Genomic DNA, 22,518 nt, shown 5'->3' with positions numbered 1-22,518 from the left:
CTCTGCAGCAGCCATGTGCTATGGGCATGGTAAAAAATCAGCAGCCTTGCAAGTTGCAACCTAGCCATGCTTCATCAAAGTCTGCGTGTTCTGCCAAGTCAGCAGGCTAACTGGCATGTGATCCCCACTCCGACTCCCGTTGTCCCGCCTCCACACGATTCCCTATGGATTGCCCAATTAGGCAATTCGGCAATCGCCAACCAACTGACCCAAGCCCCCAGGTGCTGGCTGGCTGGAACAAACGGGACACGGGAATTTACACAGACTTTCGGGGTCTTGGTTCAAACCGTGACAGCCTGTAGAAAACTGTGCGCCACTCGCTGTGAATTGCCACTGACAGTATCAGTACGTCTCGGTGCAGCCAACTCCACGGTGCTCCCGGCGACATCCTTAGATATTCTACTGATTTGCATTTGTTCCGTTAGACAACTGATCCTGTTCTCCCCTCAGCATTCTTTCTGCAGACTGGGAGCCTAGGGAGATGTGTAGACCAGAAGCACACCGCCAAGACACCCACCGCCTACCCTATTGGCTTCAACTAGGTGTGTGCCAAGATAGCCCAGTTTGGGGTCACCAACTTGATTGAAGAGAACTGATGCAGATCCCAAGAGTCAGCTAGGGAGATCCGCAGCAATGTTTACATCGACCTTCCCTTGAATTTCCTTCCATCCCTTTGCCGTTTGCGACCTGGCCTATCCCAAATGACGAGCTCCCAGACACTTTGTCAACATGTAAGCACGGGCGAAACCGGAGTCCACCATCGACCATCATGGCCACGTGAGGGATATGAGTCTTACTGATCCGAGTAATTACCGCGCTCTGATAGTGTTGGACAGTATCCGTAATAAAAAGAAAATTGAAGCTGCTGATGGATTCTCTCGATGAATAGTTCCACAGCCATCACAGGCCACAATGCCGTTCCAAACACCAGCAGGCAGAATCATCGCAACGGGGCTGCTTGCCGCTGCCACCGCAGGGGGCGCATACGCATTCAACGTTCGCAGTCGCATAGAAGGCGCAAATGCAGGCCCGATAACCTGTCGTGGGGGTATCTCAGACGCCTTCAAATTTTCCAAGACGGTCCATGAACTCGCCAACCCCCGGCGGCACCAGTCCGCAGCAGACTCGTACAGCATCACCCTCGACATCCCTCCCCAGCACCGGCAAGTCTCCGATCAGGTGCTGCTGGCTAGATTCGTCAGAGGCTTCTTTGGGGGTTACGTGCTGGGCCCCGAGCGGGTGGCACTGCAGACGCTGGGTCGCACGTTGGTCAATTTCTCGCGTAGGACGGGCCTTCACCCTCTTCCCAAAATCATGGCTGCTGACTTCTGAGTAGAGGCACCGCCCCAGAAAACCATCTGGTCGCTGGGCGACCTGTCGGAAACGCAGCTTCCCCCCCTGCACTCGTTGGTATTTGGGGCCTTCCAGACCCTCGAGGTGAAGCTACCCGGTACGGATGACCGGGAAGCAGACGTAACGCAGAGCCACGTCGACTTTGGATTTGGCAACGAAGGTAGTGGATTCGCGGGAGCCCATCGCTTTTCCATCATCCGGCCAAAGAAGGATGACTCGGGAGTGCAAAGAGTCGAGATCCGCTTCGAGTCGATGGCATGCAACCCGTCCGTTGACAAGCTATTTGCGCCCCGGATTTTCTACTGGTTCCACGTTGCATATGCCCAGCTCCTCTTCAGAGAGGCAGTGTCTCATGTTTGCCAGGGGCTGCAGCACTGAGAAACGATAAAGCGATAATTGATACCCCTCCCCTCCCTGGTTTGTTGCTGTTGATATTGGGTGTGAACATTAATTGCATGCACTTGGGGTGGTGCGGTGAGAATACCAATGAGTTGAACAATGGCAAGCAGTCGATGACGACTGTGGGAATCCTTCAGCATGTATTGCAGAAAATTCAAGGCAATGCCAAGAAGTGCTGACAGTCGTGCGGCACTTGGAGTTAAGCGACTTACGCCATGATCGTCGTCGGTTGAAATCCTCCCTCCCCATAGGAATCCCAACGCCCACTCGCCCAGCTCACCATTGAACAAATGAAGGGCCAATTCTGGCGCCACGCGAGCTCGCTTATGCAATATGGTGCACCAGATCTATTAGACCCAATCCATGGCGCCCAGGCAGCAGAAATAACCTTGTTTGATCTGCGCAGAACCCCTGGGGGCCCTGGGGCTATTCCTGTGATAGCCAAGGCCCAGCAGTGGGGAGACTCGCGGGGGCCTCAATCAATCCATGCCGGTAGTGGTCGTTAGTTGTCATTGCTGACGGGGGGGCTTGGTCAATCTTCACCTATCCCACGGGGCCTGCAGCCGTAGAGCTGGTTGCTAGTCATCATTGTTATTTTTGTATCGGCCACGGCTAGCTTCTAGTGCTATGTAGGCTTTGGTAGGCATCCAATTCCTAAAACCATGTTGCCACAAGGCTGATATGACCCCGACGATCTGGATCGTCGCGACGAAGTCTTTTCCAGAAGCATAACCGAGCCATCCACCTTGGGCTCCATTTACGCGAGGCATGGAGAGCCTGAAGGATATAAAACCCAATGTCTTTGCCCCCTTGAAATCCTCGCGGCATCATCTCTTTACTTCACGAGCTACTGCCCCTATTCCCTTCCCAATTACTAGACTACTCTATCAGTCCACTTGAACCGCCACCATGAGACTCTCAAACGTCCTCGCTGTGGCCGCCCTGCCCGCTGCGCAGGCTATGCCTCGTGTCGGCCCCTCTAGCGGCCTCCAGATCCGCGACGAAGCCACCCTCGAAGCCCTCAAGGCCGAGCATGACTACACCCTCCAGGCGCTGCGCAACCGCACCCTCGAGTCCCGCTCAGCCTCCTCCGAGCTCGGCGAGGCCGACCTGGACAAGCGCTTCGTCTTTGCGGGCCTGGCCGGCTTCGCCCTCATCGAGGCGGCGGGCACTGCGGGCGGCATCATCGCGGGGCTGGAGAACAAGCTGCTCAAGCTCTTCACCGACGAGAACCAGGAGCAGATCTGGCACAACCACGGCTACTGCCGCACGTACTTTGAGACGCAGGGCGGGGGCAACTGCGAGACGAGGACGTATGACCGCGACTCCAAGGACAAGACGGCCGAGCACAAGGATAACGAGTGAGTTGTCTGGCAGACACAAACAAGGGTTTTTTTTAGTTTTTTTTGACAGCTAACATGTTCCACACAGCTGCTCCTGGAATGACCCGGAGAATACCGACCCGCCGGTTGTTTTCTACGAGGGTGATCAGGGCATCGGCAAGTACAGCGTAAGTAATTTTCCTCTTCCCAAGAGAGACGGTGCGTACCGTGCTGACAGTCTCTCAGATCCAGTACACGGCGACAAGCGAGATCGCCTGGGACGGCATCGACGGCACCGACACATGCTCATCCGAAGGGCTGTGCAACCCCCAGTACGTTTTCTACCGGGACGGGTACAACATTGTGCTCAGCACGTGGCGTAAGTGATGATTGGCATCCCAACGATGGGTTGTTCAAAGGAGATGCTAACAAGGCAACAGAGTCCCAGGGAGAAGTGTCGGCCTGCCAGTACTCGGATGGTGAGGACTGCAAGGGCCTCTGCAGCTCGGGCGTCAAGGATCAGTTCTCGAGCGGAGGCGTGACCTGGGGTGGTGACTGTGCCATTCCCTGTGAGTCGGATACGGAGCTCCCAGAGTAAAAATGTCTGATTATATGTCTTTACCAATAGTGTAGAATTTTACTTTCCAATTGTTCAAGTATGACATCTCGGCGTTGAAGAGAAAGTGCCAACATGCTGACAAGGAGCCTTTGTGTGAACCCCCCCCCTGCTATCCTTGGTATCTACCACAATAAGTAGATAAATCTATGTTTGTCACAATCCATAATTTTGATACCTACATGAGGAAATTTCCAAGCAATATTGGATCTTTCCAAGTACTGCTATCCATCATTAGATGACTATTAGTAGTAGTTGTTGACGATCTAGGTCAAGGTACATGTAGTAATAGCCACCAGATACATCATACATGGTGTATTTACATGCTAAATAATCGCACAGACTAGGTAAACACGGAACATCCCCGTGCAGTTTAGGCCTCGTTGGTCAACTTGAACCTCTTCAAGGACCCAGTCCACCCCGTCACCTCCCGGATCGGCGCCTCAATCGCCATCTCGACCCAGGACAGCTCAGCGCCGGAGCTCACCCCAGCCAGGAACTCCTCCTCCTCTCCCGTCTGCCCACCCTCGGCAGAAGTCACCCTGGCAAACGTCTTGGCGTCCCGGCCGATGATCTCCAGATCGACCCACACGTTGAGCGGGAACGTGCTGTTGAGCCGGAAGTAGACGCCCGCGGCGTACAGCGTCAGGTTGGGCGTGAGCATGAGGACCGAGTCGGCACCCGCCACCAGCGTCGTGTTGGTCGCGTCGGCCAGCTCGTCGACCTTGAGAGATGCCGAGAGCGTGTAGTTGCGGCCCTTGGAACCCAGGGGCGTCTGCAGCCCGCAGTCCGGCGTGATGCGCAGCGAGCTGCCCGTCGCCTCGCAGGCCGTCTTGGCGTCGTACCCGTTGGGCGACCGGTCCGGGACGTCCTGCGAGCTCTGGGATGTCAGGTCGTACTCGAAGACGGTGGCGCCCTGGGAGTCGACGGCGCGCTCGAGGTTCTGGCCGGGGATGTGCGGATGGAGCTTGTCGAAGACGGTCGGGAACTGGTCCTGGGTCAGCTCGCCGCCCCACATCTTGTCGGCGAGCGCGGGGATGCCCTGGCGCCAGGCATAGTAGGCCTCGGAGTAGACGCTAGTGTTGAAGCCGTGGTCGTTCCACATGGGGATGATGGAGCCGCGCACGAGGGGCTCGTCGCGCGCAGGGTTGTCGGTGGCGTTGCTTGGGCTGAAGATGTGAGGGTACCAGGGACCCTTGTCACTGGGGTTGCCGGTGAAGGTCATGGAGGTGTCAATGGTGCGGCCGTAGGCGCCGTACTTGAGGACGATGTACCACTGGTCGTTGGAGTTGATGGTGGTGTGGTTGTTGGCGATCCAGTCGTTGAGGGCATTGCCGAACTGGTAGGACCAGTGCTGCAGAGACACCTCGGACTCGACCTCGACATCCTGTCCCTTGGGGGGGAATGTTCCCCAGATTCGGATGGTCTTTCCAGACTCCTCACCGATGAACGTGTTCATGGTGTTGACAAACCCCTTATACTCGGCCTCGGGCCCAAAGTACTCATCGGCGCCGATGGAGACGATCTTGGAGTGGAACCAGGGCAGGAATTCCTTCCACACCGTCTTGAGCGTGGGAACTGTATCGGGATGCGTGAGGTTGAGCAGGCTCAGGTCGCCCTCATATCCAATCTGCGGGCGCCATTGCACAAAGGGCAACGAGTGGCCAGGGGCCTCGATCTCGGGCAGGATGGTGACACCACGGGCGGCGCACTTGTTCTGGATCTCGTCAAACTCGTCGCGCGAGTACGACTCGTTGCGGTGGTTGTTGAGGCCCTCGACCTCGGGGCTCTCGGACCAGAGGCGGAATCGGGCGTAGAGGTCCTTGAAGTTGTCCTGCTCGTAGCGCCCGATGATGACGTTGTCGCTGATGTGCAGGTGGAAGAGGTTCTGCTTGAAGAAGGACATGTACGAGCACATCTCGACGACGAACTCCTTGGGGTAGAAGTGGCGGCCGGCATCCAGCATCATGCCTCGCTCACTCCACCCGGGGGCATCGACACCACTGCCAATGGGCACAGAAGCTCCCTCGTTGAGGAGAGCCTGCTGGAGAACGGTTCGGGTTCCCCACCATGCTCCCAGGGGGCTGGCGCCGGTGATGACGATGCCAGAATCATCAGTGGCTAGAGTATAGCCCTCAGAGGTAGGTCTGCCAGCGGCATCCAGGTAGTCGTTGGCGTCGCCAAGAGTGAGGAAGATGCTTCCAGATCCACGCTCAGTGCCCTCGACGACCTCAAGGTCAATGCCGAGAGTGCTGCTCAGGTCTTCGGCAAAAGTGTTGGCGAACTCCTGCAGGGTTGGGGGGATCAGAGTGACGCCGTTCTCGTCGCGGCGCTGCGAGAACTCCTTGTTGATAACGATGCTCTTGGCATCTTGTAGCTTGAACTGGCCCTCGCCACCTTTATAGGGAACGGTGGGGACTCCAACAAGCTGGCTTTGGGCTAGTCCTATTATTCTCTTGTTAGTAACAATTAGTTCAAACCACTCGAGAGAGGCTTCGTACCAAACAGCGAGGACGATGCCGTCGCCAGCGCGGCGAGGAGCGATGACTTCATGGTGCGAACAGTTCAAAATCAGGCAGTCGACACCAAGTCCGGTAACCAAGTTGGAACACGCCGACGTTATGAAGCGGCCATGTAGATGGATATATATCCCCCCAAAGGGCGTCATGCGTATTGCCCAAGCTCTACTATCATGATCCACGCTGCATTTCAACGCCCTGGAGACCGTGCGTGCGACGTTGTACGTGACGAGTTTATTCTTTGGATACCGCTAATTCCCATATGGCGATAACGTCCGTTGTTACATTTAAGAGTAAAAGCATTGCCGATCGCTGCGGGACGAGGCATGAAGATGGCCTGACGATGGCCCGCAGCACCGGTTATATGGGGTATTTGGTGCATGAGGTGGATGATTTGTCGGTTAGTTGATTACAAAGTGTAAAGTGTACGCTCATTCTATCCACCAAGGTCAAGTATAGGCCAACTATCTACTCCGTACAAGCGATGAGAGTACCAACACGTACGATCAACAACCTTCTTTCTTCCCAACCTTTTTTTTTAGTAGCTGTGACCATCACATATCTACCAGCACTTTGCCCCAGGTGCGATGTATGAGGATTGGAGGTGGTTGGATGGGTGGGCCAGCTATTAATACCCGACGGGTATATGCACTCGGGATCCCGTTGATCGTGATAAATAGATCGGCACGGCTTATTCCACCGTTCATGCAGTAGCTAGGCATCTACCGCTCCGACCGCTTCGACCGCTTCTTTTCAGTGGCCCATCTCTTACTTCAGTTGTGGGACGTTACATCGATCTCGCTACGTTGCAATAGCCCCAGTCTAGCAATATCTTCTCCGCGATTCCACGTACGGAGTAATACCGAGTCCTCGATACTGATAACTCCCGCTCCCTGGAAGCTGGGAAGGGGAGCATTGTCGTCATCCTCGGCCCCAGAAACGCCACAATGCGTGATTGTATTGCTCGTCCTATTTCCCCAGTTTGCTTCCCCACAATACTATCGTCATCAGTCTAAGTCTCTAGATCGACATACCCCTGTCCATCGTTGGGCTGCCGCCTCCTGACTGCCATAGAGGGGTAAACCATCGCGTTAGCCCCTGATATTGAACTGATCATGAAGATTTAATACCAAGAAATAATGTCTCTCGGCCCCATAGTCTATAAATTCCTGATACCTTCGTGATTTATTTACTACAAGTTACAGCAATCTGCGGGACCTCCCGTCGAGGTCTCGACTCGTCAAGACATGTAGTGAGTGACCATGCATATCCGATGCTGATCACATGTTTGCCTCCGGTAGGTGCGGGACACACCACGTTTATTCACCATCCTTTTCGAGATAGCAAGATGCAGAACCCGTTGATGTAGATCCCTTTGATTCGATCGCTTTGTAGCATGGGAGCACATTGCACCATCCATTCCACCGAAGCCCACATTGTGATCTGCCGGCTCCCCACGTTCTTGGCCCTCAGTCCCCACCTTAACCCGTACTATGTACATGTACGAAGACCTCCTCCTACCCGTAAGGACCTCTATATACAGTAATACAAGTTGGGAAGAGAGGAGTGGGCATTGACGCGGGGAAAGTTCGAAAGCGGTAGCTCAACTATGTAGGGTGATTACATATCACTACATCTCCATCTGCAAGACCGCAACCTCGCATCGAATGGAGCGTTCGCGGCCCGATAACAGTATTCTTGAGAAGAGAAATGTCACATCGGCAGCTACAAGCCACGCCCTTAACTTGTGGGTATGTATGGATATTAACCCCTTCGACGTTTTGAGAGTGTTGTAACATTCGAGTTGGGACGGAACCCACCGGAGTGGCTCAGAAGACAGAAGTGTATGTGAACTTGTATATAAATTGACCATGCCGTCTCAGGCTCTCTCTAAGGATATCTAGCTCCCTGTTCCTCACAGATAGCTCACAGTCTCCATCCTTCACCTCTAATCCCTGCCTACCCACCTCCAATTACTACCAAAATGCACGTCCAAATTCCAGTTCTGGCGCTCCTTAGTGCCGTCGCCCATGGCGCCACTCTTCGGCCCCGGGCGGCAACAACCGTTCTCCCAACCAACTCCTTTGGCTCGTTCGACACATACTGGAACTACCTCTACCCAGGGGGGGAGTCGGATCACAATGGTGGCGCTCGCATGGACAAAGAGCACGTCTCTTTCCAGGGCGACAACACTGTTGTCATGACTTCGGAGCCCGTCGAGGGTGAGCCCCCGTCCTACTTCGGCGGGCGGACCATCCCCATCAACTATCGCTCCGGCACCATCCACTCCAAGAACCAGTTCACCGTCCAGAAGGGCGGCGGCTACGACTTCCACGCCGAGTTCCTCTTCAAGCAGCCCTGGGCCGGCTGCTGGCCCGCCTTCTGGGTCACTGGCGCCAAGTCGTGGCCCCCGGAGATTGACATGGCCGAGTGGATGGGCGACGGCAAGATCCTCTTCAACACGTACAACACGTCCAGCCAGCTCACGTCCAAGGCTCTGCTGTATGAGAATGCCGAGGAGTGGCATTCCGTCAAAACGGAGGTGCGCGACGAGAACGGAGTTGACGTGCGGGTCAACTTCATCTATGATGGGACCCCTATTGCGACGCAGTTCGGCAAGGGATTCGTTGGCCAGCCTTTGAACTTGTAAGTGTGAATGTTGGTATTATTCTGTACAGCCCGGAGCTAATGCCACGTGCAGGATTGTCAATTACCAGATGGAACAGGGCGGCAAAGTCGGACCCGATTACAGTGAGAAATCCCATGCCTCCAAAACTGCCCATCTTCTATACTTACCTTTGAGTACAGCTACTGCATACACCGTGCGGAACATTGAGGTTCTCGACTACAACCCGTAAGAGGAAGAGTTTCCAAGCCCCTGACGGCGCTGCAAGAGAACCAAGGCAAGGAGGCGGAACAACTTTGCACGAGGTAGAAGCCAGAGGCGGCAGTTCCACGTGAATATACTTCAATTGTAGAACCAATTAAGCTGCCAAATACACACAAAATTACAGGTTATTCAACTGCGACCCCGTGTTTCTCACTAGGTATCAACGTGTAGGAAATAGGACTGTGATATTGGATGAATTTGTTGAGGCTGGCAAGGGCGCAGGGCTGAAGTTAATGAATTCCCATCATCCTGGCAGGTTTACTACAATAATAATAAAGATAAAGAAGTAACTTTTGTTAAATGTTATCCTTTGGGAAATTCCAAGTACAAGGGAGCGATCTGTGTTATCATTAATATGTTGTGTTTCGGGGAGACGCCGCTGCCTACCTCCCACCAGTTTGCCAGAATAGAGCCACATTTCAGATTCCCGAGCTGAAGAGGCCCTCTTCGAGGGAATTCTTCTCACCTTGCAGCCAGTCCCTCAAATCCTGTCCATGCTGCATGACTGACTACTGCATAGACATTGCTTGGCATGGCAAGAGGAAGGGCTGGGTGATCAGGCTTTAGACATATCGGCAGCTCGGGACGGTGCGATCTCCCGATGACTGGAACTGGCGTCTGATGTTGAGCGGAATGGGATGGTGTTGATGGTTTGCAATGATTAATAGCGAGCCATGTATTTGAGCACTCAATGGATATAGTATCATACTTTATCCCCTGGATCTTTTGTTTTTAATCACTCCTTATGACTTCTCATGTTCACACGCAGTAGGTGGAAGGTGGAAGGTGGGCATCGCAGAGATCAAAGGAAGGGGCCACAAGAAAGAGCAAGCACTCATTTTAGCCAGTTTAATGTTACACAAAGTATTTGTTATTTATTCAGCAAGTTATTCCTCATTTATTCAATCCGTACCTCAGAACCAGTTGTTTAGGGTAGGTAGCACGCACTGTCTTAGGTTCTGGAAAAAGTTCCCCACTCATCATGTTCATAGTATTTTCAACGTCGATGTTGTCGATTTTCAAACAGACCAAAAAGTAATTAAGAGGCTGCAACGAACATGGAACTACATCTCGAGCTAGGAGACGCGCCCATCCGTCACCAGGACTGCTGCCTCAGCCTGTCATCTAAGCTTCTTGACACGCTGACGCGCATCTTCACCAACCGCAGCCCCGCCGCATTATCATCATCATCGCCACTATCCATCCTATCCATCGGGAGCGGCTCGGGCCTCTTGGAGGCGACACTGCTCGCACACTCCTCTCCAGGACTTATTACCGTCGAGGGCGTTGAGGTCCAGCAGCCTGAGTCTCAGGCGCCCGTCAACAGATACCTCCCCGAGCAATTCTACCACACTGTCCGTGGGACCCGCGAGGTGTCGCCTCGCCTAGGCGACGATGACGTGTCGGGGCTTATGTTTGTGTATCCGCGCCAGCCTGACTTGGTCTCGAGATACGTCAAGGCGGTCGAAGAGATGTATCCTAATGTGACGAGTGTGGTCTGGCTTGGCCCGGTCGCTGATTGGGACGACTTCTGGCCGTGCTTTGAGGGGTCTACCTTTGCCATTGAGACTCGAAGCGGACCAGAGTCAGGACTTGATGACTACGAAATGATGGCGGTCATGCATAGGTGAAGCGCTTCAAAATTGTATCGGATACCATCCTTCGCCAAACAATATCCAAACTAGCAACCCGACACCAACGGCCTCATCGGAACGAAGCCTCCTCTCCTCACATTCCCGCCGGGATTCTCTCATCGACAACCCCTTCCCAGCGCTCCAGCCGCTCCTCATTGTCTGGGAACGTCTCCTCCCGCAGTCCCGCATAGACCTCGCCATACTTCTGGAGCAGGCCCTTGATCCACTGCTGTATGTGCGGTGGGGCGGGCTCGTACGCGATGCGCAGGCTGTATCCGATGCGGTAGGGGCCCATGATGCCCGCGCCGACCGTCTCTAGGGATCGGAAAATGTTGGTGCAGAGCTCGCGGTTGTCGTCGACGGTGTCGAGCCGGCCGCCGGCCACCTGCAGGCTGTACTGGAGGATGACGCACGTGGCCCAGTAGCCCATGTACAGGGACCCCTCCCAGACGTTGTCGAAGCGATAGACGAGCGGGAAGGGCGAGGTGGGGTCGCGGGAGGGTATTTCCGTTGGCGGTGCAAACGTCGTGTATAGATCCTGGGACCAGCGGCGGAGGTCCTGGAGGATCTGCTCGGCGTAGCGCATCAGGGGCGCGAATGCTTCGTTGTCGATGGGGGCGTCAACGCCGGCCATGCGTAACGCGTGGATGGGTATTATCTGGCGAAAGATGGTGGGGACCTTGGCGAGAAGCACCAAATACTGATCGACCATGTTCCTTACCTTGTCATCCTTCGAACCATCTCTGTCCTCTTTGCTGAGTCGACGTAGGAGGGCCTGCCACGGGGGCCGGGACAGGAAACAATCTTTTTCAGAGAAGAGAGCATCCATGATCTGCCAGATACATAAAATGATAAGTCTCGTGCAAAGCCATGCAGGGTGAGGGTTTACTCACAATGGATATGCGGAAACTCTTCAATATTGCCTTGTCCCATTCCGTCAAGTAGGCGTCATGGCCACGCTGCTGGATGAGCCAGCCAACCCCGCTGGCATGTTTCATCCAGCTGCCCGAGTCTTTGGTGCCGGCGAACAACTGGAAGCAGATGAGTAACGAGCCTCATGGGGATAAGGGGACGCTTTAAGTGGGCGGTATGGCTCACCTCAAAATAGCAAAGCATGGTGGTGGCACATAGCGTCTCGCTTGTCTTCCATTCCGACTTATGGTTTAGAACGGCCTGGAGGGCCTGCAACGACTTGCCGTATAAGCTACGGCTCTCACCGATCAGACGGTGGTCTTTGTAGGACTTGCCGAGCACTTGGAGGACGAGGCACATGGTGGCGCTGTCTAGGGCGACCTGTGAGCCAAGACGGGGCTCAATCCCCACGAACCAGGAGTTGAGGAACCATCCTTCAGCGGGGGTCACGACGGCGTACATGTTGGACAGCATATTGCAGATGTGCTGGGCACGAGCGACTTTGGGTGTGATGAACATGCGCTGCCAGGTCGTCGGAAAGCTGACCTCGGACGAGGAAGATTCCGATAGCGGCGGTAGTGGTGTTGTCTCCGATGCATGGCTAGGATTGTCCGAAGCCTTTTTAGGTTTGATGCGATGCTTCTCCTCGACGAACTTGAGGGAGCGGTCATAACCCGGGCATTCGGCGCCGTAGCGCGTGCAGTTGGCGCATTGTGGTTTGGCCTGGTCGCATTTGATCCTGCGCCGGACGCACAGGTGGCAGCCTTTGCTCCTAGGGACGCCGACCATGGGGGTGAATATGGTACTCGGTATTCACGACGTGACAAGGGGCTATTGGGAGGTTGCGCCGTCGGGGTCGATACGGGTGTCATGCAATGCTGTCAATAGAAAGAAATGATGGCGGATGATTCCACGAATTCCCAGGTTTGCAGACATGGTGGTCAGAAGTCAGCTAGGTAGGCACCCTAGAAGCTGGAGTTGAGTGCGACGCGTTGGAGGCTGAGGCTGAAGCTGAAGTGGATGTAGATCACAGTGCGAGCGGTCCCTATCGGGTGGATTATCACAGTGCATTTACTGTGCTTCCAGCGGTGCTGCTGTTCAACAAGCAAACACCAGAAACCAACAAACGACGGACGTGCTTGACTAGTCATCTCGTCAAGATTGAAATAGTTGTGCAATGGTTTCTCTCGCTTCTGCAATGAGCACGGCTCTACCAACTGACCTCGATGTCTCGACTCTCGACCCCTGACGATCGCTTCAGCGCGCATCTGGTGTAGCAGCTTTTAGTACTTCATGTCTTCTTGTTATATTCAACTCTTCGACTATCATCGAGGACTGTTTGCACTAGTCGCACCCTACTAGTTGAACCCAGCGGTCGAGGCCTTTTTCTTCAATATTCAATCGAGCATATGCCCATATACGGCACCAAAATTACTATGTAAGTTGAACTGCCGTGTGCCGAACTGCGACCCTGAGACGTGGTAGGAGCCGTCGGATCCTTCAGCGTTGCAGATCTAACCCCCCTAGAGCAACTAGGCGAGAATCCTCCTCACCCTCCTCGCACTCCCATCCAGGCCTGAACCCGCCATCCTGGCCGTTGTGGAAATTTCAGTCTCAGAACATCTATCGGCCTCAGAATCCCGACTAATTGCAGTGTTTAGGTCCCTAGCTCGGCTTCTGCCGCAGCCTTGCTGGGCTGTCCACCTTCCCAAGTTGACACATCAGGATGCTGATCGCTGCCCCGGATACGAACAACTGGCAATAGCATGACCCCATATATTTTAGGCAGACATCAGTCTCATTATTCGGCCCGGCTTCTATGGTAGCATTTTGCCGTTCTTGGGACATTTGAAAAACCGACCCTTGTGCAGCAATGCTCTAGGCCAAGTCGATGAATAGTTGTTCACCATCTAGGTAGGAGGGTAATAATGGCATATAAGAAAGTACAATTGCCCGGTTAGGTAGCTCAAAGACCACTACCTCACCGAAGCATACACATTCAAGATGCCCTCCACCACTCGCTACCTGTCCACCGCGATAGTCCTCGGCCTCGCTGCCGCCCAGGGCGAGGTCAACCCCAACGCTGAGGGCGCCTGCAACCCGACCCAGGGCGGCGACGGCGCCTGCGGTCCCAACGGCTCTGAGCAGTGGCTCAACACGGGCATCGACGGCGACGGTTGGGAGCCTCCCTTCCTCGACATCAACAACCTGACGCACATCTCCCTCGAAGAGTACTACAATGGCGTTGGCTCCGGCTGCGCCCAGTACGACGAGTACTTCCAGAGCTCCGGCTCCAAGTACGACATCGACCCTGCCATCCTGGCCTTCATCGCCATGCAGGAGTCGAGCTGCAACGCCGACGCCGACGGCCCGACCCCGGGTCTCATGCAGTGCGAGCCGGCCAATTGCCAGAACGGCCAGGACAACTGCCAGTACCCGATCCAGGACAATGTCGACTGCGGCGCCTGGGTGCTGAGATCCGCCCTTGACAATGCTGACGGCAACGCCGTGCGTGCGCTGGGCTCCTACAACGGATGGTTTACTGCGGCGGACAACACAGGTCTCAATGGCGGCCGTGGCCTGACCGAGGGCTACCCTTGCTCGCAGGAGGGACAGGACCATGGCGTCCCGCAGAACCTCGACTACATCCACGAGACGCTCAATGGGTGGTTCCAGGGCTATGATATGTACGGAAGTGATTCTGGGCTCGGCGGCTATTATAACTGCGAGAACAACTGTAACAACGGTCTCTGCTAAGTGGACTGTCCTTTTGGGTCCTTATACATAGCTCCAGGGGGCAACATACGCTCTCCTTCAAACTGCCGTGGGAATTTCTCAGACTTCAAAGGTACTTGATTTTGTGTTCGGCTAAATATTAGTCTTGGAGTCTTCTGGTCACCATGTCTTCTCAACTTTTTTAGGTGCCAAGTCCACGAACTTGTCATACACTCTGTAAGGTGCCTACCCAAACGTCTGAGTAGTCCTCCATCTTAACATCAGATGAGTCCTCCCTCTTTATTTTTGAGGAGTTCTTCTCCTTGCAGTGGATATCGTCTTCTGTCTGATCGTGGTTGCTGTAATCCCTTTGAGCCTCCGGGGCCACTGGGGAAACCATATTCACCCGTTCAACAAGTGGAACGGAAGCAGCCTCGGCATTCCTCGGTGTAGCAACTAGTCTGGGAGCATGGGGCGCAGTGTTCACTTGTCCAGGGACCTGAGCGGGAGGTGCCACGGCATTCGCCTGTTCAAAGGCTTGAGTGGGACCAGTCTCCATATTCCTCGTCGTAGCAATTGATATAGGAGGCGCTAAAGTGGTGATGGTTCGTTGCTGGACTATGTCGGACTGGCAGCCTAGGAAATTCGTCACGGCTATGTTTCGGAGCTGGATAACATAATTAACCTTCTACTCAAACACACGGACAATGTGTAATCACTTACCACCGCAGAAACCCGCTTTTCAATTCTCTGAAGCCCATCCTGATGCCGCGCCCCCATGATATGGCGAGCATACGAGCGCCTCGAGCTGAAGACGTTGCCGCCATTCGATGCATGACCCCTACACCCCACAAGTCGACAGTAATGCCTCTCCGGCTCGCTCTCACACTCTGGCAGAAGCCCGTACCTCACCCTCTGCGCACGACGATGGCCCTCCGACTCGAGGTGGTCCAGCAGCTCCTCCGCCGTACTGAACCGGCTCGCCGCGCCGTACCCCACGCACCCCTGCACGTTGCACACGCGCATCCTCATCGCCGGCGCCATGAGTGCCAGCTGTCCCGGGGCCAGGCCCGTGTCGGCCAGGGCCTGCATGACGCGCGGGGCGCTCGTGTGAGCGTCGCAGTGCAGGTGCCGCAGGAGCCTCCAGGGCGGGATCTTGTCACCAAAGGATGGGCAGTAGGGCTCGCGGCAGGTGCGCCACGAGAGGAGGCCGACGCTGTCGTAGCCGTCAGCTGCCTTCTCGCGACGTGTGTGCCAAGGGGAGGTGAGGTGCGCGTAGTAGGAGTCCGGCTCGAGCGGGTGGCCGCCTCCCTGGTGGTCGGGGCAGACGGGGCATGTCAGGGAGCGGTGGATGGCCTGCTTGCGCTCGAGCTCGGCGTAGGTGATTTGGTCAGCGATGTTGAGCTTCTGGAGGTTCTCGTCGATGCAGCATGCGACTAGGTGGGCGAGGCTGAATCTGTGGACTTGGAAGTTTGTGCCAAAGGGCGTGGCAAACTCAGAGCAGCTCTGTGTGTGGCAGATGCCGTTGGCTGGGTCGAAGAAGGAGATGAACCATTCGGGGGTTTCTAAAACGATGGGATTGAAATCTGCATCGAAAGGGTCCCCTTCGACCTTCATTATGGTGATCTTGCGGGTCGGCAGATATATATATAGGCAATAATTTAGAACTTGAGGAGTTGGCTAAGCATCATCTGATGGAGCTGAAGATCTGGAACACCTGAGAGTATTCTGGTGAATTATTGAAATATTTCAATATGATATTTAGGTGAGGGCTAGTTGAGTTCCCATGATCTTCACCGTTCCTATGGTGGTCCAATGCTGCCAGCTGTGACACCTGCCAACAGATGCCATCAATCGGATGTCTGCCAAACGCACTCTGATTAAGTGACAGAAGAAGCGAGACATGACACTCTATCTCTCCTACTGTTGATCGTCATGATTCTGAATTTGAGACCTCTGGAGCCCTCGGCTGCTAAATCATAGTCTAGTGACCCGGACACTAGATGGGCGCGATTCTCTTTGTCGTTTAGGATGAACCGAACTATGACAACCTGTTCTCGAATTCATCCAATCATTAAAATACTTGATAATACTAGTAAATACCCACTAACAGTTTAGTAGCATAATATCCCCTCCTATTGCGTATCTAGATATCCGCTCTTTCATCCCCGCTAGTGTTACCCTTCGTAGAATGTACAACTGCAGTCACTGTTGCCGGGGCAGAGGATATCCACAAGTTCTGTTGCTTTAACACATTGTGCAGCCTTATGTGTGCTACAGTGTTGCCTGTATCTAGTAGGCCAGCATGACGCTGGTGAAGAGGTTGTGTCACAGTGGACCGGGGTCTACCGTGACGTTCTATCGATGGGAAACCTAGGGGTGAGACACGGACCAGGGGACTTTGACCAGCGTTTTTACCACTCATTATGGGCATCCCACACTCACCAAGCTTGTGTCCTTTTGTTCCGCTTGCTTGGGTAGATCGGATCTCCGTCCTCACCAAAGGCTCAGCTTTATGTCAAGGCCGGCTACTCAACGTCAGGGAGGGGTGATAGATCCGAAAAGATGAGATAAAGTAATGGCTTTCGGCCGGGAAAATAAATTACCGAGTTTGTATTTGGAGACCTTTTTGGCTTTCTACGGAAGCTTTTAGCAAATCTTGCATCAATTACGATAAGAGGTCATCGGCCTGTCCCTGTGGCCCTTTGATACACTAATCAACAAGCCCTTGAAAGCGCCACCCTGACCGTAAAAGTTTGTATATCACAACAAGATGAGCAACTAAAATCGCTTGAAATCAATCTGCCTAGGCTGTTTCTTCGGTCTCGTAAGCTCCAAAAGATGATTTAAAACAGTCGGATGAGCCCCACGGAACGCCTTGCTGATATCAACCCCAACCTCGCAAAATTTGTCAATGGTGATGGAATGCGTGCAATTCCAGGATAAATCACCCCGTGTCGTGCCTCTGGTTGTCGCACCTTCACCCGTGCGCATCTCCTCATTCAGGAGCTCGACAAATTCGAGAAATATCCGGTCCACGTCTCTCTGGCCAAAAACGTTGTCGTGGCCATCCTTGAGGACCATGTCCAGGAGGACGCGCCATCGCCTCTTCAGCAAGCCGCACTGATTGGGTTTCTTCGCCCGGCAGATCCTCCTCTTGCCCCTCCTGTTCACGCTCAGGTGGCCGAGGATGAGCAGCCGCGCAGGCGGGACCGCCTCCGCCGTCGGGCCGTGGCGGCAGAGGAGCTCCCACATGGTGCCAAAGTCTGCGTGGAGCTCGCGTCGCGGGATCATCCACCTCCTCCAGAAGAGCTCCAGGACAGGAAGAGACGCCTGCCCGCAGAGCGGCACCTTGAGGTCTCTGTGCGCCAGGGGGACTTTGGCTCCCTTGTCCAGGAGATACTGTAAGCCGTAAGGCGCACGCGTCTGCGGGGAATACTCACTGCCACGGCCGGTATATATGTCGGCGGATAAGAGGTAGACTAGCATCGGAGTCACTGGCACCTTTTTGGCGCGCAGATCATCTTGATGCACTAAGTAGTCTACGGGCTCCATCCTCTCGATATTAACATCCGCCCCGTGGTCCAGGCAGACTTGCATCATGTCCATTCCATATTTGGCCATGGAGGATGCTGCCGCAAGGACGGGACGGTATGCCCACTCGTCACACCCGGGAAGCTGGGCGGCCTGTGTATACTTGACCAGATTCGCACCACGAGACAGGAACTGATGGGTCCGGACAACCGACCCCGTATTGAACATGCCCCTGCATCTGTCGCAAAAGTAGGACAGTGCCCGGGACGGATCCGCTCCCAGGCTGATCCACGCCTCGCAGAAACTCTCAGGGACATCTGGGTTCGCGGCGGCCTGCTTGAGAGCCTCGTCCATCTGCCACTGTAGTTCCAGGATGGAGTCGCGTATGCCGCTGTCGAGGCACCGCCGGAGAAGGTCGGGCGGCTTCTTGTGGTTGAACAGGTAGGTCCTGCAGAAGGGGAAGCTCGGGCTGTTGAAACGCCTGTGCGGCGGCACGTTGTCGGGTGGGTGGCGGGGGGGTTGAGCATCGGCGCCAGAGTCGAGCAGCGTCTGGAAGCAGTCGATCTGGTCCTCCCTCGCGGCCAGATGCAGTGTTAGGATCTTGTCGAAGTGCATGCTGCCGTAGCGCTCATCCTGGTCCATCTTGACAAAGTGTACATCTGCGCCGAGGGAGACGGCTCTCTTGATGGTCCAGGTGTTGCCGTTGATAATGGCCCATCGCATCATCAGGTTGAGTGCGCCATCTGCTGCGAGAATGCGTGGGGAGAGAGTCGAATGAAAGGCCCGGTTGCAGCGTGATAGTCGGGACAGGTCGCCCAGTTCCAGGTGGTCGAAAATGGGCTCGACAAGCTCCAATGAGAGAGACTCCAGCGGGGTGGCCATGGTGATGGCATTTACCAGAGAGGGCCGTTCATAAACATGAGACTACTAGCCGATGCCACCGGGCATTGTGAAGGTCCAAGCCGGAAGTTTGATATGTGTTTAAATGCCAAGTCGTTGCACGGCACAGGACGACGATTGATGTGGGTGACTCACCGCTGATCACAATGTCGGCTCTTAACACAAAGCAATTGGTGGTCTGGTGTGTCATTGTTAGGCATTTACACAGTCACTGTGGCAGCCTGGCAGGGGGTGGGAGTGCTCGGCGATTACCATTTACACACATGCCTAGTACTATTACATGTAGTATAAGTGCCTGATGGACTGGGGTAAATCCGCAAAAGTCGATACAAGATTTATTCATATACCAGTAGCTGTAGAATCCATTGTAGTCAAGTCCCAACTCCGCATAATTCGTACTCTCCTCCTCCCTTTTCCTCCCTCAGAAGATCTAGGCGCACAGGGTGAGGGTGACATGGTCACCGGAGTTGCAGTCCTTGACCTGGCTGCCACTGGGGGGCGTGCCGTTCTTCCAGACAATGGCCGGGCAGGCCGTGTTGCGGCTGGCCTCGACGAGCTTGTGGCCCTCGAAGGCGTCGCCAAAGACGGTGCTGAGGTCGTACCAGATGCGGCTGCCGTCGAGGCTGTACGAGTAGATGAGCTGGGGCTCGCCCGTGTACAGGCCGTCGGCCTCGCGGGTGATCTTGAGGGCGATGCCACCAGTGACGGGGTCCTTGCGGAACTTCTCGCCGTAGAGGCCACCGTCGGCCTTGACGGTGTGGGGGCCGTCAATGTTGCTGCCGACGGACCAGAGGCTCACGTCAAAGTCGCACTGGTTGACGACGCGAGCATAGCCAGCAGCCGAGACGAGGGGAGTGGCGGCAGCCAGGAGGGCGAGGGCAGTCTTGAACATCATGGTGATGGTATGGAAGCAAGGAAGATGCTTGAAGGCTTGTGTGTTTGCGAGATGATGAGATGATGAGGTTGGGATGCTGAGATATCGTAAGTCTATGACGGGCAATGACGGACCTTCTTATACTCGACAGAGGCTCGAGAGAGGCCCGCCCAGAATCTCACCATCTTACATGTAGCATCAACCCACCATTGAAGATGCCCAGCCACGTAGACTCCCTCCCAGCCAAACGGTCAGTGATGATCATCCTCCGACCGCAGCGGTGAGTGGCCAGAGGGTTCGCCAAGGCGTGAATACGATTCGGCTAGTGAACACGAATTGGATGCGTCAGAATATCTGCGCATGGTGCTCTGGAAGCCTCCGCCAGTTTGGGTCCATGACGACAGGTCCATCGGTCAGGGACCGAGGGCTGGGAACTTGTGATACGAGACGGGAGAGGGGCGAAGGGGTGAAGGGGTGAAGGGGCCTGGAAGGTGCTCCTGATTCCTCGAGGGGGCCTGGAAGCACCGGTGAGGGACATCTGGATATTGGCCAATATTTCCCTCGGGGCCCGATACGAGCACCCCTAGGCTCGTAGAGCTCTAGGTGACGGGGTCCCTCCCTGGGCGAAAATAAAATAGTAGAGAGGAGGCTCGGGGGTCTGCGGGAGTGTGTGGGAGTCGGCGGGAGAGTCTGGGGGATCGTCAGATGATTCCTCCCAGTCGTCCGATTTGGGGTCTGTAATTCCCCGCACAAATCGCTTGGCCCACGTCGTCAAAGCCCTTGGCCAGCCTTTAGCCAGCCTCTAGCCAGCCTCTAGCCAGCCTCTAGCCAGCCCTTGGCCAAGCTGGCCGCCCAATCCCGAGTTACCCGATTGGGCACCACCCATGGAGGCACCGACAGCTGAGTTCGTATTCCCAATGCCCTAATGCTGCCCGCTGGACATGGGAGAGCTGTCAGGCTGCCTGCAAAAAATAAAATAAAAAGCAAGCTGCAATAATACATAGTATTACTACATTCCAGAAGAGGTAGCAATTCGCAGCTTACCCATCCCGAATCCTCCTTGCCGGCTGGGCGGATCCCATCTCTACGAGTGGACGCCTGGGACGTTTCCCTACTACATACATGTACATATATATATGCACGTACTCCGTATGCTACTTGCCCATCTGGGAAGACGAGTGTCTTGTTCCCACGATTCTCCCACGTGGGGATTCACATCGCCACTGTAGGGGGGACAAGGTTTGTGCCAGTCCCAAAACACACCCTCCGATCCGATGACGGCGGAAGCTTCTTGGGCGCGTGATGTGTGTCAACGTATGTGGTGGGCCAGACTGCTCTCGGGCGACTTCGCTTGGGCCCCTCGCTTAGGCAATTGTTCGGCGGGCTGAAACGCGAGGCAGACATGGCATCTGGTATCTGGACGCCGTACTCCGTATAATATGCGTATTTTACCAGCGTCATGGCGATTTGTCAAGGTCGGGCCACGCCTTTTCCGCCCCTTCGGCATCCCAGGGCTTAAGGCTGACCCGGCATTCCAGAATCCAGCCCATCTGCCAGCCCATCTGCCAGCCCACTCGTTCACGGTACTCCTTGGCAGCTGACGTATAAATAGATTAAATATTGCAATTGCAGCGAATATTCCGCCACAGAGCTCATGATCCTATGAAGCCATGCGTTGCATCATTGGACGGGCCTAGTCAGCTGACAAGCCTCAGGAAGACGCAGTACAAATATTGCAGCAGCCCTATAATAAATCAATAAAGCTCCTTCTGTCAACGTTGTTGATTAAGCGGGTCTCAAGGACGTTGTAGGATCAAAGTTCAACGCTGTGCAACCTATCTATCCGTAGTCAGATGCTTCCTTGCGCCCCCAAACGGTGCTTCCCCAAGCCATTAGAGCCACCATCCTTCCACGAGCTATTCTCAGTTGCCCCATCTCGAGAGTCCTGATCCTATTCTACGCCCATTACTCCTGGACCCCAGCTTGAAACACATCGGAGCCACCCCCACTGGGACCTCCCCCCCCCTAGTTCTTTATGGACGGAACGCAGGCCATGGGAAATTGGTTCACCAAACAGCAGTAGTAGTGCCACTCCTGGCGCTCCTGATCCCATGTCTGGATACACCCCATCTTGTCCGGGCACTTCCTTCCCAGGCCGCACAGCTTCTCCTTGACGGCGTCTGGAGTGGTCGCTGGGGTGGTCGCTGGAGTGGTGGTGGGCGATGCGGCGGCGAGGCTGGCGAGGCTGGCCACGCCGAGGAGGATCTTGCTGAGCTGCATTATCGCTGACGGGTGTGGGTGTGATGGCGAGAGGTTCTCGAATAGATAGGATCTTAAGCCACGGAAGGAGGATACCTATATAGCAAGGAAATACTTTGAGCCAAGTTGCGTTGTCGAGTGCAGTGCAGGAGGCAAACAGCTTGAAGCCTCAGATTGCTATCAGTGTTATACCAGGGAGCTTCAAATACATTGCTGATATATGCCGTTTGTAACACATAGCAACCGGCGAGACAGATCAGCAACACCTCACCGGCAATTCACCTCACTTCACTTGCAATGCCTCTACCATGCGCAATGCACGTCTCAAACCTGCAGTGATTCACCGCGGACCGACACATGGAGTGCGCTTCAGTCGCAACTTGCCGTGAATCACTTGCATATCGTCTTCAGGATCTCGCCTGACTTGTCCTTCACGTGTCTTCCCTCTTCTGTCTCCTACGTTACTACTTCTTGCTCCTGCCAGCGTCTCGGTGTGCCATTGGCTTCCATATACAGCCTCTTGCTTCACAACTTGAGGTCTGGCCGTCACCCATCCTTTTGTCGACATTCACCAATACCATACCACGGTGC

The 22,518-nt window shown here is 54.8% G+C and overlaps 10 protein-coding genes across 10 annotated transcripts; 5 read left to right on the top strand and 5 right to left on the bottom strand.

Annotated features, from left to right (window-relative positions):
* Positions 1-912: 912 nt before the first annotated feature.
* Positions 913-1,731, top strand: ACO1O0_003592 (uncharacterized protein; the record flags this gene model as incomplete). Its single annotated transcript, XM_083193041.1, has 2 exons — positions 913-1,282; positions 1,334-1,731. 2 exons carry the CDS (start codon positions 913-915, stop codon positions 1,729-1,731), a joined length of 768 nt encoding a protein of 255 aa, XP_083052098.1.
* Positions 1,732-2,661: 930 nt separating this feature from the next.
* Positions 2,662-3,672, top strand: ACO1O0_003591 (uncharacterized protein; the record flags this gene model as incomplete). Its single annotated transcript, XM_083193040.1, has 4 exons — positions 2,662-3,113; positions 3,184-3,262; positions 3,321-3,453; positions 3,515-3,672. The coding sequence occupies 4 exons, from the start codon at positions 2,662-2,664 to the stop codon at positions 3,670-3,672; spliced, it is 822 nt and encodes a 273-aa protein (XP_083052097.1).
* Positions 3,673-4,063: 391 nt separating this feature from the next.
* ACO1O0_003590 (beta-N-acetylhexosaminidase) lies at positions 4,064-6,243 on the bottom strand (the record flags this gene model as incomplete). Its single annotated transcript, XM_083193039.1, has 2 exons — positions 4,064-6,135; positions 6,192-6,243. 2 exons carry the CDS (start codon positions 6,241-6,243, stop codon positions 4,064-4,066), a joined length of 2,124 nt encoding a protein of 707 aa, XP_083052096.1.
* A 1,950-nt stretch (positions 6,244-8,193) lies between these two features.
* On the top strand, positions 8,194-9,067 carry ACO1O0_003589 (uncharacterized protein; the record flags this gene model as incomplete). Its single annotated transcript, XM_083193038.1, has 3 exons — positions 8,194-8,855; positions 8,911-8,960; positions 9,018-9,067. 3 exons carry the CDS (start codon positions 8,194-8,196, stop codon positions 9,065-9,067), a joined length of 762 nt encoding a protein of 253 aa, XP_083052095.1.
* Positions 9,068-10,157: 1,090 nt separating this feature from the next.
* Positions 10,158-10,730, top strand: ACO1O0_003588 (uncharacterized protein; the record flags this gene model as incomplete). The annotated part of the gene is made up of 1 exon (XM_083193037.1): positions 10,158-10,730. The coding sequence occupies one exon, from the start codon at positions 10,158-10,160 to the stop codon at positions 10,728-10,730; it is 573 nt and encodes a 190-aa protein (XP_083052094.1).
* Positions 10,731-10,827: 97 nt separating this feature from the next.
* ACO1O0_003587 (C6 zinc finger domain protein) lies at positions 10,828-12,434 on the bottom strand (the record flags this gene model as incomplete). Its single annotated transcript, XM_083193036.1, has 3 exons — positions 10,828-11,565; positions 11,627-11,764; positions 11,832-12,434. 3 exons carry the CDS (start codon positions 12,432-12,434, stop codon positions 10,828-10,830), a joined length of 1,479 nt encoding a protein of 492 aa, XP_083052093.1.
* Positions 12,435-13,649: 1,215 nt separating this feature from the next.
* On the top strand, positions 13,650-14,402 carry ACO1O0_003586 (uncharacterized protein; the record flags this gene model as incomplete). The annotated part of the gene is made up of 1 exon (XM_083193035.1): positions 13,650-14,402. The coding sequence occupies one exon, from the start codon at positions 13,650-13,652 to the stop codon at positions 14,400-14,402; it is 753 nt and encodes a 250-aa protein (XP_083052092.1).
* Positions 14,403-14,586: 184 nt separating this feature from the next.
* On the bottom strand, positions 14,587-16,211 carry ACO1O0_003585 (uncharacterized protein; the record flags this gene model as incomplete). Its single annotated transcript, XM_083193034.1, has 3 exons — positions 14,587-14,913; positions 15,084-15,971; positions 16,203-16,211. 3 exons carry the CDS (start codon positions 16,209-16,211, stop codon positions 14,587-14,589), a joined length of 1,224 nt encoding a protein of 407 aa, XP_083052091.1.
* Positions 16,212-17,141: 930 nt separating this feature from the next.
* Positions 17,142-18,776, bottom strand: ACO1O0_003584 (uncharacterized protein; the record flags this gene model as incomplete). Its single annotated transcript, XM_083193033.1, has 1 exon — positions 17,142-18,776. The coding sequence occupies one exon, from the start codon at positions 18,774-18,776 to the stop codon at positions 17,142-17,144; it is 1,635 nt and encodes a 544-aa protein (XP_083052090.1).
* A 448-nt stretch (positions 18,777-19,224) lies between these two features.
* On the bottom strand, positions 19,225-19,689 carry ACO1O0_003583 (uncharacterized protein; the record flags this gene model as incomplete). Its single annotated transcript, XM_083193032.1, has 1 exon — positions 19,225-19,689. One exon carries the CDS (start codon positions 19,687-19,689, stop codon positions 19,225-19,227), a length of 465 nt encoding a protein of 154 aa, XP_083052089.1.
* Between the last annotated feature and the right edge of the window lie 2,829 nt (positions 19,690-22,518).

Source organism: Amphichorda felina, assembly GCF_050947745.1.
Source record: "Amphichorda felina strain 45539 chromosome Unknown scaffold_3, whole genome shotgun sequence".
Classification (NCBI taxonomy): Eukaryota; Fungi; Ascomycota; class Sordariomycetes; order Hypocreales; family Bionectriaceae; genus Amphichorda; species Amphichorda felina.
Note: the sequence above shows the minus strand (reverse complement) of the source record. Positions and strands in the feature narration are given on the sequence as shown.